This window comes from Micropterus dolomieu, linkage group LG12 (assembly GCF_021292245.1).
Source record: "Micropterus dolomieu isolate WLL.071019.BEF.003 ecotype Adirondacks linkage group LG12, ASM2129224v1, whole genome shotgun sequence".
NCBI classification, from domain to species: domain Eukaryota; kingdom Metazoa; phylum Chordata; class Actinopteri; order Centrarchiformes; family Centrarchidae; genus Micropterus; species Micropterus dolomieu.
In genome coordinates, this window is record NC_060161.1 from 25,350,446 (window position 1) to 25,368,685 (window position 18,240).

The window sequence follows — 18,240 nt, forward strand, 5'->3', positions numbered from 1 at the left end:
CAACACTTGCAGTCAGTTGCATGTCATAGTGACTGAAATGGACACAAATGAAATGTAGGAGCAAATTGTCAAACACAATTATACTATTAGCACGGTAGAAACATGCACATAAAGAGACTGGTGTCCACAAATCTGCTCCCCTGGTGCATGCTGGGAGGCTTGCCAATGTGCCCGCGCCCTTCTGAGACTTGTTACATTAACTATAATTGATAATTTTTTCTAATTCAGTTTATCATCTAGTACACTGTTTTTGGGCAAAAAATATCAGATTAGAGTCATGTGTGTCTATTAAAAAGCACTCCCATAAAACCAGTTTGTTGAAGTCACTGTTACCTGCCTGTACTTCTAATTATTATGTGGTATGCATGTGTTAAGCTGGTGTGACAAAAACAGAACAAACCTACAGCCGCCACCCACTGTATGACTCTTTAATTTAAACTCCAGCAGAGGTGAATCATACATCATAGGCATGCTGAATATCATACACGGGGCAAGTCCATTCAGCGGCCTGTGAATATTCTCTGTGTTGCACAGGATGTTCCCAATATAGATGTGCTGTCTATTTTAACTATTATTTACAACTCACCCAACCAGTTTAATATCTATTCTTGGAAAGATCTGACTTAATCCTCATCTGTAAAGTCTAAACAAGAAACAAGTCGTCTTCCATTAGGGCTTAATCTTCATTTTTACTGTGTGAACATATCCTTTTGTTATATGCTCTGGACAAACAACAAATATGTCTCAACAGCAAAAGGAAACGGAAGAAGGTGAAGAAGAAAGAAAAGCAATGCCGCAAACACAATGACATTCTGAACATTTTGCACATGCAGCTGCTTCTGTATTCTTCTCTCACTTTTACTTCTCAGCCATGTTGGAGAAAACCTCCCTCTGCAGACTAACTGCAGTGTCATCTTATTTAAGTTGTTTGTTGATGTTGAATAGTTTGGTCAAGTAGTTTTGTCAATTTGTTAACTAACATATTTTCAGGTCAGACCAGTCCGCTCTATAACCTATGAACAAACTCAGAAAGGCTGTTTCACGAGGCTCGGAGAAGACTTATTAATCGCTGTTTTTGGCCATTAAGCTTAAAAATTTGCTTCTGCTGCAGTAGTTTCTGTATCGGTGATGAGGGAAACATCATAATAAGCTTTTACCAATCCTGTTTTAACACACTCTTATAAAAACTGAGCCAACAAAGAGGCAAAATCTCAAATCACTGCAGAGAGGTTTGAAGATGAAACTGTAGCAAAATAAAAAAGCTGTTGGGAAAAGGCAGAAACAAGGAGCTGAGGTATCAAAACATTGATGTATGAAAAACATGTATAGCAGTATTATAGTATAGCATTTGCAGTAGGTTTTATTGCATACTGACATTCATTTAATTATTTTATCTGGTGTTTGTGAAGTGCGGCCTCTGGTGGAAATAGTCATGAACAGCAGTTTCATTCAAAGGTAAATTTATTGTTAAATGCCTGCTTACACGAGACAGAAAAGAAGAGATTCATATTCTGAATACATGGCGTGTATGGTAATAACACAACATCTGACTACCATCCACTAAAATGTGGACTGAAACTAAAGTTGAATGGACACGGCACACACATGGATATTTTGACCAGTCAACACACGTGTAACAGATGTTATAAACTACACTTTATATAACAAGTCAAAATGTCTGCTGTGAAAAAGTTTCATGAGTCAGAAAGATTTAAAAACGCTCTGATGGTGCAAGGCTGTCAATCGTTGGACATGAAAAGACATATAGTTTAGATTTACTAATATATATATATTTTTTATTAAAGTAGATATTTATTTTAGTAGATATTTTTTATAACTAGGTGTATGGGTATTCAAACTACTACTAATGAATCCATGTCCAGCTTGAACCTGCTGAGCCTGTCTGCCCGTCTTATGCTGTAGTGCGTGTATATTTCAACATTTTAACTTTATTTCTAGCCCTGTAACGTAGATCTTTCCCAGTAAGCATCATCTAGATTACATGCAACTGCTGTTTCAAAAGCATTTTACTGTCTACACATTTTGTTTATTTTATATTAAATGTATATTATATTGTATGTAGGACCTGCTTCAAATGTAGCTGACACATTGGTTATATGTAACCTAGACAACAATTAATGACCCCGTTTTTGTCTTTTAAACTTAAAAATCAACAAATTAATGCCAACAGGCTTGGTGATAACCCCTATAAACTCCACCACTAAACTGTTTTAGTTCCCTCAACTCTGATGATGATGGTTTTATAAATAAGTGGGTTTTGCCTTGTATGTCAAACTTTCTTGATTTGCGCTGGTTCCAGGACAGAGAAAACTGGAATAAGTAATATAGAGATATATTTAAAGGCAGAGAGTACCACAGAAACACATAAAAGACAAACAGTCAACTTCAACTTATTTTTTTTTCATCCGTTAAATCAAGAAACACTTATAATACAGAAAACATAGGTAGAATTCAGCATCAAAATCTTAAAATGCACATAAATAAACAAGACAAATTATGTTGTTCTATCTGACAATTGATGAACGATGGTGATCTTACCCTCAAAGCAGTATAAATATAAATATAAAACTGAGTGTACAGAATACTTTAACGATTGTTTCACTATTTTTCCATCCACTCACAGCTGGTAATGTATACATTTTACCCAAACCACCTCCTACAACAATTATCCACCACTATTCTCAAAATTAACCATGTGCATCTCACACCTTATTTTCTGCAATAGTTTCCACACAAACAGGTAGCAATAAAACTGTTAAGGAAGTTTAGCAGGTTACAATAAATTCAGAATGACAACAACAACAAAAAAATTTTAAATATTGCTCTTGTTCTAAAAAGGATTTTCTCAAAGATATTAACCCTCTCCCAAAGAGGAGTCCCTGTTCAAGCAGTAAAAGAGAACACAAGGAGAATGAATTATCTCATTAACATGGCTGATTGGTTGAAAATCAACCAATATCAAACCGTGACCTCAAACCGTTGAGCCAACCCTGAAGAGGATGGTTCATAGGCATCATAACGCTTTGGTCCTCATGTAAAAAGACATTAAACAAGAGTCTGCAGCCATACAAACATGCTCACAATGAAAATGCTTGTTGATGCTTAGCATGTAATTTTCACCATACGCCGAGACTCACGTGAAATTTCATAATTCCTGCTGGTATTTGGTCATTAATCAAAGTACTGGACAAAGTTAAATCTTGACATGATGATGGCACTAGAGGAAAAGTCAACATAATTTTTGTTAAGACATGTTACACAAAACCACAAATGTCAACGTCATGATGGCGTGGATCATTAGGATTAATCTCCTGGGGAACATGAATGTCTTTACAAAATGTCGTGGCATTAGTTGCTGAGATATTTCATGGCTAAACACCTGGTGGATGTCTCTACTCTACAGCACCTTTGAGTCCATCATCTTGGACTTTTTTCTTTATTTATGTGAAGATTGAAGGGAACATTCCTACAGAGGCAAGTATCCCATTTGTTGTAAGTGACAAAGAAGGTGGATAATTATGATTTTACAATTTGTGCCTATATAGGTGCTTGTTTATATCTATATTTGTTATTGTCTTATTACAGGGAATAATTCTGTGGCGTTATTCTCCCAACAAATGGTCCGTCTCCTTATGGATCCTAGTGACCATGGCTAGCAGCTCTTTGAATCTCTTTCCACCTGTCTTTTCTAGCCTAATTTATCTTCCAATTTGGTCCTTTCTCCTGAATAGGATCAACATGGGATGCTAACGGAGAAGTGAGGGATGCAGGCAGAGAAGAGGAAGGTGAGGTAGATGGGGGACGATGAGCCGAGGCCACTGAAGGTCAAGGAGGAGTCAAGATGGCTTTGGATAACTTTGATTTGAAAAGTGGTCAAATAGCCTTGATGGAAAGTTTGACAAAGCTGGTCTGGTTCCAGTCTCCAACAACAAGTAAGCAGGATTTACGGTTTCATGCTTGTTCCGGTAACTAGACTGAAGACAAAACTATAATCCAACCTTGCTTGATAAATCTAAAATCTAATTTCCTGAAAAAAGAACAAGGTTAGCGTCATTAGATGCTCTGCTGAATCATACTCATACTATGTATCTTTTTTTATCTATATGTATGGGTAACTCTAATCCATTATGTAAAATTACTTTAAAAATATATATTTTTTATATTATTAGACAGTTGACAGTGGAGAGCAACAGCAAACATGGGAGGGAATACACAAGAAAAGAACCTAAAATGCTAAACATCATAGTTAAATTATGTGTGGGGTGGACAGTCAACAGTAAGTTTCACCACTCATCTGATAATTGGGTCTTTTTGTAAAGTCCTTGCTAATGCAGATCAGTGTTTGGTCAGTGTGATTTGTTGTAGTTGCTTTGGTCTACAGCACGTAAACCAGGGAAAAATTCAATGTAAGGTAAGTTTGATTCAACCCAAGGAAAACGCGAAGACAAAATATCTAGTCTTTCTGCTGCTCCAAGATCAGATCAGACAGCACATTGATGTCCGTCTCTGCCGGGTGGCACTGCAGAACCAGCGCCACCATGTTGTCCTGATCCAGAAAAACCTGACAGAGCTGCTCTCTTAGGCTGTTTGTTTCCTCTGGACTCCTGTCTGCGCTGGACACAAGTCCAGGACCTGAAGCTTCAAGCTGCCTGTGCTGGTCCCATCCCTTTCCATGTCCTCTCCCTCTACCCCGGCCCCTTCCACCTGCCGCATCCAGAGCTCCACCCAGTGTTCGGTCGCGGAAGTTCAGGACTTCCGTTTGGGAGCGTGGAGGTTTGGAGGAATGAAACGTGGTGGCTACACCGGCAAAAGAGTGGTTTCCAGGGTCAGGAGTCCTGAGAGGAAATAAAGAACTTAATTCAGAGAACACAGCATTACAAAGTAATTTTTTTATGATATCCTAAATCTCTGTCACCACCAAAATCAAACAAATATTTTTAAGTTTCTGAGCTACCCTGCGAAAGCAGTCTTAGGGGAATTCAAAATACGCAAATAACACATGCTTTGTAATTAAACATGAAGCCAAAGTAAGTGTGTCTATCTGTGTGACTGGTTGTTGATACCTATGCTCTGAGCGTAGGAAGTCATCCAGGTGAGGCCCTCCTCTGCCAAGAGGGTCATCCGGCACCATGAAGTGATCCCCAACAAACGTGTACTGAAGAAGTCTGCAGAGGAAACAGGCGATCACACCACTGTAAGGGGACTAGCTGTTTAAGTAGTTTTCATTCAGGAGACTAATGGGAGTTTATTCAGCTCCATAAAATATTGAATGTTTATATATTATAAAGAAAGATTGCGGACGATGTTTTTTTAACACCCAAACGTTACATCTATACGTACATACAGGGGTATTACTTTATATACAGTAGAAGAAGTAGAAAAGAAGCTCTTTTGGGGACTACTTGAGTTAAAGAGGTGGTATTATGCTCATTTTCAGGTTCAAAATTAATTCTTAATTAGGGGTTGTACCAGAACAGATTTACATGATTTAATTTTCAAAAAAACACAACATTTATGTCATACTGCACATTGCTGCAGCTCCTCTTTTGATCCTGTGTTGAATGCTTCGTTTTAGCTATGGAGTGATACATCTTGCCTCTACGCGATCTTTGCTAGGAGTTCCACGTGCACAGTTCCTTGTTAAGGACTACTAGCCAATCAGAAGCAGAGAAGGGCGGGTCAGTGAGAAGCCGGTGAGTTATTAATGTGTAACAAATATATTTTTCATCCATAAAGTTTTAACTGAGCTCTGTCTCTACATCACAGTAACAACTTTATGTCCACTGACTGCTTGGAGGGTAGCTAGTGTTTGGAAGGGATAGGAGAGGTGTGTGCTGCAGCTCAGTGTTTTTCCACCAGTGTTTTTGAAGGCGTGTCGGAGTAGCCGCTTGGCGAGCGTTATATGAGGCGCATTTTTCTTTCAAAGGGAAAGGGCTGGACTACAAACGACCTGCTTTCAGGCAGTTCAGAGCAGAGTTGTCTGTGGGAGATGGGAACTCCCTTTGAGGTGGACTTTGGGTTTTTTCACCCTGCAAACCTGTTACATGCACAAAAAAGATATAAACTCAATAAAGGAGAGGTAAAAAGCCAAAAAGCCAAATATGACCTCTTTATAGGTTCTTTCATTACGTTTGGTAACTGTGTGAAAAAGTAGTGGCCATCTTTCATTATCAGAAAGCTTTTTCACAGATCAGGTTATGAGGGAAAAGAGGTTCAAAGCAAATTCAACATTGAAAATCATGTGAAAATCAAATTTAAATTAAAGGAAAACTGCTGATTTTAGAGCTTAAAAAATATATTATATAATATACATAATCCTGATTCAACTTGTAGGAAGGGTTTATACCTCTTCTTGATGATGTCCCTCCATACAGGGGACTCATCTGAAAGGTCTCTCAGGTTGTCGTTAGTCACGATCACTCCATCTGTCTTTTGTGCAAGCTGCAGCATAAGTCTATGGAAACAGGCAAAAGACAAATGAAAGACTTCAAAGCAACCACAGTGGTGACCTCAAACATTTATGAATGGGCTAAATGCAACACAATTGCCTTGTCCCAAATCCATACTACATGCTGATTCTAAGCAGGTTTTAAGTATAGTGTTTTCACAATGAATTATACTCAAAGCAGACAGCGGTTTATGAGTCTACAGTTGAAACAAACAATTCTCCCAAAATGCAATGCACAGGGAAATGAAGGAACAGCCCACAGCTGCAAAACAATTTGTAATAATATGGCTATAAATAATAACAATAATAATTTGCCAGCAGCCATACCAATGTAAACCCTGCTACTGCTGAATGACCGAAGCTAACCAGGTTTGGGCTTGGCCAGTACCTGGATGGGATACCTCCTAGGAAAACTAAGTTGCTGCTGGAAGTGGTGTTGGTGGGCCAGTAGGGGGCCTCTGGTCCTAATAATAAGATCCCAGTGCAGTAATGAGGATACTGCACTGTAGGAGCTGCTGTCCTTCGGATGACACGTTAAACCGTGGTAAATTCGCAACCTAGCTTTCTCCATCTAATCATCCCCCATAGTAATTGGCTCAATGTTTCCCTCCATCTCTGCCTCAAGCTGATGTGTGGTGAGCGATCTGATGCTAAATAGCTGGAGTGCATCACCCAGGTGGTTGCTACACATGGTGGTTGAGGTGAGTCCCCCCCCCACTTCACTGTGAAGCACTTTGAGTATCTATGATAAAGCACTATATAAATGTAATTCATTAATATTGTGCTGCGTTCCAAATCACATACCTTTTCTTTTTACTTGCAGTATGTAGTATAGCAGCTGCCATTACAAAGTACTTACTGTTGCATGCAGTATGCAATTGGGACATACCACATCATGCTGCACAGAGGACTGCGGGTCAGAACAGCCCGAAAAGCATGCTGACTTGCATTTTGCTAAATGCAACCTGATGCATCAGGACATCCTGCTATTTTAGTCATACTGCATCTGGAAATCTTTTTATTGGACAATACAAATCATTTTCTGGCATACTAAAGTAAGTATTAAACAAAACATTTTAACTTCTATTTGTAATCTTCATTGGCAGTACTTGCCATCTGATATCACAGATATTGTTTCATTTTCTGTTAATAAAAAATCTTAAAAAGTATGTTGATATTTTGTATACTATGGTGATCAGTATGTAGTACATACTGTATAGAATTAGTATGGATTTGGGACACCCTTGTACTGCACAGTTTTACAACAACAAATTATATCATTAGAAGGATCTGAGATATGCATCCCAACATCCTGTCTCACACTCACAACTGCAGACAGCTGAACATTTAACAGCTTCACTTGCTCAAGAGCACACAGGAAAGTGAGAGTGTTTCTCATTCACTTTCACACCGATATTAACAGCCAGTAAGTGAAACCAATAACTTTCTATTCATACACTTGTTTCTTTAATCTCAAGACCTCCACCTTCACAGACACAACTTTTATTTAAGCAGCAGTACAACAGCAAAGTCTGTCTACCTATCGTCGTACGAGCTGATCCTCTTGCCCTGGACCTCCCTGGAGGGGGTGTAGGAGACCAGGCCCAGCTTCTGCAGCTCACCTAGATAGTGCTGCTCTGAGAGGCAGGAACAAACAACACCATGTTTAGTCTACACTAAAGGGAAAAACACACACCCACACACACACATTTGGCCAATTCAATGTGTTTTCCCCCTTACATGTGACTCAGAATCAAATATAAGCAGCACACAGGCACAGAAGCGCAGAGGCCTTTGTCATTTTAAAACCACACTATGCATTTGACAAAGGGTAACTGTGGCACCAAAAACTATACTGGAAACAGTTTTTCTTGGGCTTCAAATGTTAAATGCTAGAGCAGACAGCTAAATAAAGGAAATAAAGTAGTACTAATTCCAAATGGAGTACAAAAGAGGTATTATGGATTGAAGAGGACAAAATGCTATTTTTTTCCCCCAATTACAGGCCATACATGTTAATGCCAGGTACTGTTTCATCTTATTTTGTATACATCTCTTATATTTTAATATTTAGACTACATCTAAATACATAAATAAACAAGGGTAAAGTAAATGCTTCATTACGTGTAGTAAATTGGATAAAATATGCACAAGAATACATAATGTAAATTCACTATTTCTGTAAGCATTTTAGAACTGAAACAATTGTTACTTGTAATTGTAACTTCTGTGATTATAAATTGATCATTTTGTGGTTTTGACTATTGATTGGACAAAAATCAAAACATCAAAAAATATCTGAAGACATCAACAATTAATCAGAACATTAATCCATCAATCGGAGCCAATCCCAGCTGACCAGGGCCACACATAGACAAACAACCACTCACGCCCACACTAACAGCTAAGGACAATTTAGGATCACCAATTAACCTAGTCTGCATGTCTTTAGATGGTGGGAAGAAGCCAGAGCACTCGGAGAGAACCTACACAGACACGGGGAGAACATGCAAACTCCACACAGAAAGGCAGGGGTTTGAACCCGCGACCTACTTTCTGTGAGGCGACAGTGCTAACCACTGTATCACCGTGCCACCCAGAACATTAATCAATGATGAAAATAACTAAATAAATAAGTGTTCACACTATGCAAACTATTCTGATGTTTTTTTGTTCCTTGACAGAAACATCAAATTTGGCAGTGTTACCTTTGATCCTGGGGTCGATCTTCTGTCTCCACTGGGGCAGTAGGGCGCTGATGTGACGATGGCCTCGGTCCCAAAAGTGCTGGACGGCCAGAGCGATTCCTCGACAGGAGAAGAAATGTCCCAACCCGTGACTGTGGAAAACATGCAAACAACAGTATATGTAGAGTTTTATAACAAAACCAGACGTCAACCAAGATGGAACCCACTTTTACAACATCATGATGAAAAAGATCTTAAGACCTTAACAGTTAAACCCTGAATCTTTAAAATAGTTGCTAATTCTCTTTGTTAGCTACCCTACTGTACAGGAAGTGTGGCTTTTTATTTATCCAGCAACATCAACAGCTCTTTAACCAACAACCAAAACAACACTGACAGTACAGACCATATTGTGGCAGAAATACAAAGCAATGAGTGCTAAGATGTTGCTACAATAAAATGAAACATTACAAAAATGTATAATAAACAAATTATGACTGAGGCTGATTACAACTTTAAATAGAGACGGACCATTTTTGCTCATCGGAAATTGAATCTTAACTATCAACAGAATTTATGACTTGAGTGTCTCGCTCCAAGCTTTTACAATTACATTGTAGAGTTTGCTTTTACGAACGGGTCCCCATTTTGTGTGTATAAAGATGTGAGCACAGGGGTGATGCAATACACAGTCCTACTGCTGGCAGAGGAGAGGAAGATTTGGATGTTAACAACACATGGATTTAAAATATTTTTAAAATTGGCTTTGCTAATGTGAGTTTTGGTGAGAAACAATGAAATTAAAAACATAAATTTGTTTGTAAGAAAAACAGACTGTATGGTTTATGGCATGTTGTGGTGGTGTAATATGCTATTACCTTGCATTTTCTAAATATAATATTAAGAACAAGAGAAACATTGCATGTAGATCCCCACCCCTGTAGTCAATATTTTCTTTAAATGTCAGAACAATCCCTTACATTTTACCGTCCACTTTCCTCGACAAGCAAATTGGGAAACACACAACATAAATTCCATCCCATAATAACCTTAGTAACACAAATCAATTCATGTTTTATAAAATATACACATTAGAAAAGGTTTACAACACTGTTTTCCAACGCTTTCTGCATTCCCCACCTCATGGCCACGTTGCTCCCGTCAATGATGATCGTCCTCAGTTTCGGGTCTCCAGGCTCATCTGTTAGCTGAAGGTCAAAGGGCGTCTGCAAGCTTTCCAGGAAACGCTGCTCCCCCGTCACTACCACTGAAGAAGGGGCCATGAAGGCCCGTCTTTCCCTCGTTCGGGTGGGAGACGAGTCGTTTCTTGTGAAGATGGGGGGTGGAGGGGCTTGGAGTGCTCGTTTTAAGGAGTTTGAAGACTGGGGCTTTGGGTTTAAGACGTTGTCTTGGGTTGTATGATTTTGTTTTGAGGTGGATGGATTATGCCAGTAGGTTTGGCCATGTTGTATGTTGGTTTGGAAATCTGCGTGTGGAGGATGAGATGAGGAATAAGTAGACATGGGTGGCCCTTTGACTTCAGGAAGGATAATTTGGTGTGGAGTTTGTGACTTGTAAGGCTGGTGTCGCTTAGGTTGTGAGGTGTACTGACCCGTGGGAGGCTGCTGGGGCTTTTCAATCCAAGGAAACAAATCTGGCTCTGCAACAGATACAGTTAGATTTGGCACTTTTACCCATCCTTCATCGTCAGATTCGGTCTTTTTTGCAGGTATAAAAAGCTCAATTTCTCCTCTACCTTTGTTCTCTGCTGGTCCAACTTTCGGTCCCTCTTGCTCCAGCACCACATCATCCATCTCCCTCGGCCCCTCCCTAAAGGCGTCCGTCTCTTTAATCCCTTCTCTCTGCAGCTCCAGGAGCAGCTGGTGGGTGGAGTGTTCAGGCAACATGTTGTAGACTTTTGCCACTTTCTGCTCCTTGTACCCACAGCTGGCCGCAGCTTTCTTCAACACTCCCAAAACAAAGTCTTCCTCGTGTCCTTCCTCCTTTTCCTCGGCACTACCCTCTCCTTGAAAGTGTCTCGTGCCTCCTGTTGCTCCATTCTCTTCTCCCTCACAAACTTCTCCCACCTCTCCATTACTTCTGACCACCTTATCTCCTCCTGCTGCCATTTCGTCATTTTCTCTGTGCTCAGTCTCACAAGGTCGGTTCCTCACACTTTGATTCAAGGCAGCACCGTCTTGATTTTTCTGGCCTGGACGCTGAATTGTCTGCTCCCGGTCACTGCGATCCTGCTCCTGTTGAACCAAGTCCAGTATCTGCGAGGCCTCTTTAGGTCCCGTTCGGGCAAGGACTCGTTTCACAACGTCGTCTGTATAACCCATTGCTGTGAAAAACTTCAAAAGAAGGAACTCCTTGTTTCCCACTGACAATTGCATCTCCTGTTCTTCCTCATCCCCTAGTCCCTCTTTCACCGTGGTACCTAACGTTGCCACTGCCTCCAGCTGCCCCTCTTCTCCCACCTCCTGTGGAGAATGCGCAAGTCTTTCCTCAGCACCCTCTGCCCCCCCTCGGGCGCCTGCAGATGTGGACAAAGACTGAAAGAAAGAGTTCTTGGCTGCAGAATCTTTCCCAGAACCTGCAGTCATCCCTTCAACCCACCGATCAGTAGTGCTGTCCCATCTACCCTCCAGATCCTCATGTGGTCTTGCCCCTGCATTTCCTTCTGTCAGTGCTGGGATGGGGCTTGATCCAAGCCCAGATTCTTTGACCAAATCCAGCAGGATTTCCTTCACTGACCACGGTAGCACTAGAAGATCCAGGATGTGCCTGTCATCCCATTGCTCCACCAGAGTTTTGAAGGCCCGGCGTGAATCCAGAGACTCGCCCGAGCCTCTGTCACCAGTCTCAAAGCGTCTGGACTGTGTGCCCTCATACCTCTCCACCAGATCTGTAATAAGGGAGTAGGCTCGCACCACTGGCTCTTCAAGACCTGATATAAGCAGGCATCCTGTGGAGCCAACCTGGTTTGGGAAGAGGAAAAGAATGAATTAATCTTAGTCTGTTTTATGAAATCAAAATAAAAATTATGGCTGTTCAGACCGAAAACAGCCCTCCATTTTAACAATGAAAGCAGCTCCAACACTGGCAGGCCCGGCCCTGGCCCTGCTGCTTTTTTCAACTAAATGAGGTGTCTGCAATATTTCACACAGGGGTAAAGTCAGTTTGAACGTGGCCCAAGAAGTAAAAGTACTGGGTGGACTGCCCCTAAAAAAAAAACCTTGAACCTTAAAATAAAGTTTCCCACATACTGATATTGGTCCTTTAGAATATTCTTAGCAGAGAAATAAACCTTTTACTAGTTATATGGTTATTTCTATAAAAATAGAAACTAATAGTGAAAAAGAAAGTTGTCAAAAGTAATAATATTTCCCTGAGTTGTATTTGCCTTCTAACAAACCGGATTCATATTATGTTTAAAATTTCCAGTGACAACACCAACAGGCAGTTGTTACTTCACAAGGGTTAGGACACATTTTTACCTGATGATAAAATAGTGATATTGACTAATAATGTAATTTCTTGAAACAATAATAAGAATGACAAAATCTGTAAAATGGCCAAGTGAGGCACGTAGGGAGAGTAAGTCGTGAACAATTTGTAATCCTTCCTTGAGTCATAACTAAGCACAGACAGGCTATACATATTTTTAGATTCAGCCTGACTTAGAGGAAACCATTATCCCAGATGTTCATTGCGAATAAACATCTATAAATCTGCTTAGAAATGATAGAATAACGCTGTTTCTTTTAGCTCCAGAACTTGCCAGAGAGTCCTCAAGTTTTCTTCAATATCAAAGTAACCCAGTAATAATTGGGCTCAACTTTAGCCGACAGTTAACAGACTCCATAGGTGGTGGGGACACAGTTGTCTCGGTTTTATCTGAGGGGGAATCCAAAGTGTCAGACCTTGAAAGCCCCTGCTTGTCATAGATCAAATGGTATGAATATAGCCAAGAAAAGACCCAGAGTCCAACACTCACCACTATATGTGCTGAGGTGCTTTTTATCAGGCAGTCCATGAACAGCCCTCTGGCTCCACTGAAGACACAGTGAAGAACCCCGGGATAGGACACCTCCTGCTGCTCTTCCTGGTTCACAACTCCTTTCACAAATAACTACAAGGCAGAAATAAGTTTGTATTATTATTGTATTGTCATAAAATTACTGTAGTAATGGTAAACATACCTATAGTGGTAGACAAAATCGAAATACGAGCGTGTTTAAGAGCTTTTAACTGTATCACATGGTCTTCATTGGGAGATATAGTTTGCTCAGTTGTCGTGCGGGTAATGGTGAAAGTGTTAAAAAAATAAATTTTATGGTTTGGTTTACATTGATAATTTCAATAAAGAAACTCATGGACTGAATTCCCTTTAAGTTTAATGTAAAAAGGCTGCAATGTAACAAGGTTATAATGTTTAAATTCAGACTTCAGTGCTGCAGCTTTAAAGGAGAAGTGCACAGTCTGTCTTAGAATACAAACAGTAGTCAAGTACACACCCATCAGGGTGTTGTTATGTTGTACATGCTTGTTAAACTAACTAAATTGTTAATTCCCTCTGCAATTTAACTACTATTCCACATTTAGCTCCAATTTATTTGTGTTTGTACGTTACTGTGTTTTGTGTACAATAAGCTGCTGTAAACAAATTGCCCCTAGTGGTATTAAGTTGTTTGTATGGTATTGCATTATTGCATGTGAACAGGTTTTACTTACTTACGGTTTGCATTCCTGCAGCCTGTTTGCCGTTGAACTGTTTAAGTTCAAACTTAGCCTGGTTATAACGTGTATTATTACTGAATTGTGCATTTATCATCACTAAAATAAAAAGGGGTTGCACCACTGAGATAAGTAGGTAATATAAGGTTTCAGCTGTCCGAGTTAGACAAATCAATATTCCAAAGTTCCAAAGTTAACTGAGTGTAAAATTCTCTGTTTGTGTTACTGACAACAAGGAAACGCTATCCATGGAAACACAAAGAGGGAATTTTCTACTTTAGAGATGGAGAAACCCACTTGATTTGAGTAACTCACACTGCTGAAGCCTCATTTAGCGGCAGATAAACTTTTATTGTAACTGAATGTATTTATGCACACAAAAATTATCAACCTATCTTTTCAGAGCTTCCTCCTTGTTGACAGGTACCCATCTTCTTCACCTATCTGCCAGCCACTTTTTATTATTTGCACCAGAATTATGCTTATGATTGCAAGCCAAAAACACTTGCTATGACCTTTAATGGGTGGCTATATGTTCAAATATCACCGTAGTCATTGCAGTCTGTCTATAGATTATCTCTCTTTATGATCTACTATATATATATATATATATGTTGTTCTTCTTTCTTGTGGTTGTGTGCCTCTTTCTTTTTTAGTCTATATTCTGTGTGTGTGTGTCAGTTCTATGTCTTATCTGAAAGTGCTCTGGGTGCAGCAGATTATTTTAGAGGGAGAAAAACAAAAATATATTAAGATATTGCTCTGCCCAACTGAGTTTTGTCTCTGCTAAAATGCCTCTAAGCAAAGAGGTAATACACCTTAGCACTGTTTACTTATGTATCCTCGTATATATAGCAGACAATCATGTGATTACTAGTTTTATTGTTTTGTTATTTTATGAAGACACGTGTTGCTCGGTAGAGCTGCCGCCCTGGTGTAGCGACCACACAACAAAAATAACGTTGCAGTTCAATTTTAAGTCATCTACTTGCTTGAAATAAAATTCATTTTCATCTGACCACAGGCTGACCACAAATTTAAACCGAAACTCAACAAAGACTTGTGTTTTAAAAATCCACAATGAGTCATTTCTCAGGAACACTGCCCTGAGTTCACTGTAGGCTAACACTATCGTAATGACAACATCACATTTACTGGTATGGCACCTTTCCAAACAAAGGTCAGGACTAATGTACTAAAACTCAAGAACTGAAGACGTCTCTCAAATGAGGGACGAAATCTTCAAGTATCTTCAACCAAGTACAGTTGCCCTTGACTTTAGCCTTCCTTGGATTACCAATGTACTATAAAACAAGGAAGGAAATCATGCCTTACTTTGGCAGCTTTCACATTGCTGCTCTTCCCTTGTAGTTTCAGCCATATCTGTCCGTTGTTGCCTTGAGACGAATCATCTGCCCCGATCCTAAATGTCACCCTGAAAATCCGCTCCACTGTGCTGTGCAGGGAGGCCAGAGATCCCCGCAGCATCCCAGCACACGCAAACTCATCCTCCACTTCCAGTTCTCCTCCTCCGCCTCCATCATTTCTCTCACCGTCCATCCCTTGTTCTTAAATCGGTGTCAAAGAGTTGAACATACTGCAAAAAAACCCGACAAATATTTACACAATGTTTTGGCACAATTATAAACTGCAGGCATTTTGATCAACATTGCAAATATTGCTTTGCGTTATATTTAGATCAATTTGTGTAAATTACTTCATGGAGTTTCAAAATCCTTTACACACAATTTAACTTATAGTAATGATAAAATTCAAAGACAAATTGTCATTTACATGATGATTTATGCTTTAATTAGTTCCTAATGTGAGGATGATCCATTCTCATCACTTAAAAAGCTATAATATGGTGTTCGTTTTAAGTGCAGCTTCAAACATGATCTGAATATAGGAACATCTGTTAACAACATTAAATAAATGTATCAGACTGTGTACTTTAGGAGATAAAATCAACTACGAGTACAAGTAGCACTTGTATTATCTATAAATATCTAGTCAACAAGCTTTTGTAGCATGAATTAAAAGCTCTTCATCTTTGTCTTCTTATTGTAATGACAAAGCATTTATCACGTATCGGAACTCTAATCTTGATTTGATTCGCTTCTTCTTGCAACGACTGAGGCAGCGGAGTATCAAACCCCCTGAAAATATGTGCTTTGTCAATAACAAATATTAACATTCATAAATAACAACCAAAGTATATTGTTATAGTTACTATTAATTATCCACGACCATTCTGGTGATTCTGAAGTTAACAACATATTTTCATCATAAATAAAAGTAAATGTTTTTAATTTAAAAGCAACATTTTAAATGTGATGGTAAAATGTCTCTTTCTGTCACAAAGTAAGTGTGAAGTAAGTGCCAGTGATGGGCTCACTGGCAGTTTGAATGGACGATGCTGTGATTTGTGGATGGATACAGTAGCCTATGTATTTAGCAGGTATTTAGCCTACTGTACACCGATTTAAGGAGGGACCTCTGTATTCTGTGTGCTCTCTCATTATTCTATTACTATATCATAGTCAACATTCCTCAAATCTACAGGGCTTATTATGCATCCTCTGTGAACAATTCCTCTCTCAATTTTTGTTTTTCTTGTAAAATACTGGATTTTTTTTTTTTTTTATCTCTTTGGGATTCAAACAGGTATTGAGAAAAATGGAAGGGGAAAGAAAAATAAATAAGTAAAATATATTTCCTTTAATTAATTTATTTTTTTTGCAATATAGATGATTAGATGAACTGAGATTGTTATGATTATTTAATTTACCTGCCAATTTATTGTAATTGTTTTAATGTTTTATATTAATGTAATTATATTGGTGGATGCATTGCTAATGTTATAAATGTAGGCTAATGTAATTCGTTGACCAGCCTATAATTAATTTGAATATGGAACCCTTACTTATCTAAACAGTGCATTGTATTTTACAGGCGTATCACATATTTTCATGTAAAATCTTGAAAACCTGAAAGCAGCAATACTTGTCAAATGAATAGTGGAGTAAAAAGTAAAATATTTCCCTCTTAAATGTAGCGAAGTAGAAGTATAAAATAGCATAAAATGGAAATATTGCAGTAAAGTAGGCCAACCTTTCCAACACTTTGCACCTGATGCGCATACTTTGGCAAACTCCAACATGTAAACAAGCCTGCAGTGTCTGCCTCTCCGCTTCTAACCCATTATTAATATAACCTACAACTACTTTCTCACATTCACATCACACGCGCTGCTTCTGCAACTCAAATGTAACAATACGTGGTTTCAAGGCGTGTAGAAAGAAACTGCGTGTAAAATAGGGGCCTATTGCCAGATAAACTGAGTATTATGAAACATTTCATCTTGATGTAGCCTTAAACAGACCGATTACTGGACGTGTGTTTCAGCGAAGACAAAGCAGGGAAACAGATAATCCGCCTGACAGCACAGAAAAACAGACCCTTAAAATCAACCAAAGTATAAAAATGATCATCTTTCTGTGTCGTTTTCTTACGTGAGGTCGATCGCCCTGCGCCTTTTCAAAGTTTCGTTTCCAGCAGCCTGCGACAGGGAGGCAGCGCGGCTCGCTTCAGGCTTCCGCAATCATAAAAATGTATCATGTATCAGCCCAAAGTTCAACACTCGCCGCTGTGTCGCAAAATTATCGACAATCGGCTGCTAACAAAACCGTCCCTGTTGTTGCTGGGGCGGATGAGGAAGTCTGCGCTGCGTAAGGACATCAGATCACCGGTGGAAACCCCACAGACAAAAACGAAACTAAACGAAAAACCACTACACAGCTTAGCTCCCAGAGAAGGGAGGTACTTCTGGCAGTCACGGTGTCGCTGTAATACCCCGATAATATTCTTTTTTATTATAGTCCTACATGCTCAAATGTGCCTGTGGACTCTTTTACCATGTTAAAAACGTATCTACACGTCCTACTGTTCCATTAATAACAGACCTGAGTTAAATTTGCATTTATTAAACATTAATCATTATTATAGCCAATAGAAACCTGACAAAGTGTACGTATAGCGTATCTTTTTGAATAGGCTAGCCTATATTTAAAATTATGTTGACTTGGTGTCAGGGTCAAACAGGAGATGCAGGGGGTTTCCACTGACGTCAGAAGGATTTTTTCTTTTTTTTGTTAACTCCTCCTCTACACTCACAGATGGGCTTTATAGAGGTGAATGGAGGCTGTTTGTAACACTTGACATTGCTGTCTCCATATCCCCTAGTTCAATAGATAAAGAGTTTTTGTTTAAAACAATCACTTTTATCTGTTTACAATGTGGTTTCCAAATCTCCATCTCCGCAGGGACAAAATAAGTCTAAAG

At 39.2% G+C, this 18,240-nt stretch overlaps 1 protein-coding gene across 1 annotated transcript; it reads right to left on the reverse strand.

Moving 5' to 3' along the window:
• Positions 1-1,443: 1,443 nt before the first annotated feature.
• Positions 1,444-17,648, reverse strand: khnyn (KH and NYN domain containing). Its single transcript, XM_046065113.1, has 9 exons — positions 17,412-17,648; positions 15,232-15,493; positions 13,157-13,291; positions 10,297-12,137; positions 9,178-9,308; positions 8,010-8,106; positions 6,368-6,475; positions 5,085-5,186; positions 1,444-4,856 (listed from the first exon to the last, which is right to left on the reverse strand). Exons 2-9 carry the CDS (start codon positions 15,454-15,456, stop codon positions 4,475-4,477), a joined length of 3,021 nt encoding a protein of 1,006 aa, XP_045921069.1. The 5' UTR covers positions 15,457-15,493; positions 17,412-17,648; the 3' UTR covers positions 1,444-4,474.
• Positions 17,649-18,240: the final 592 nt, after the last annotated feature.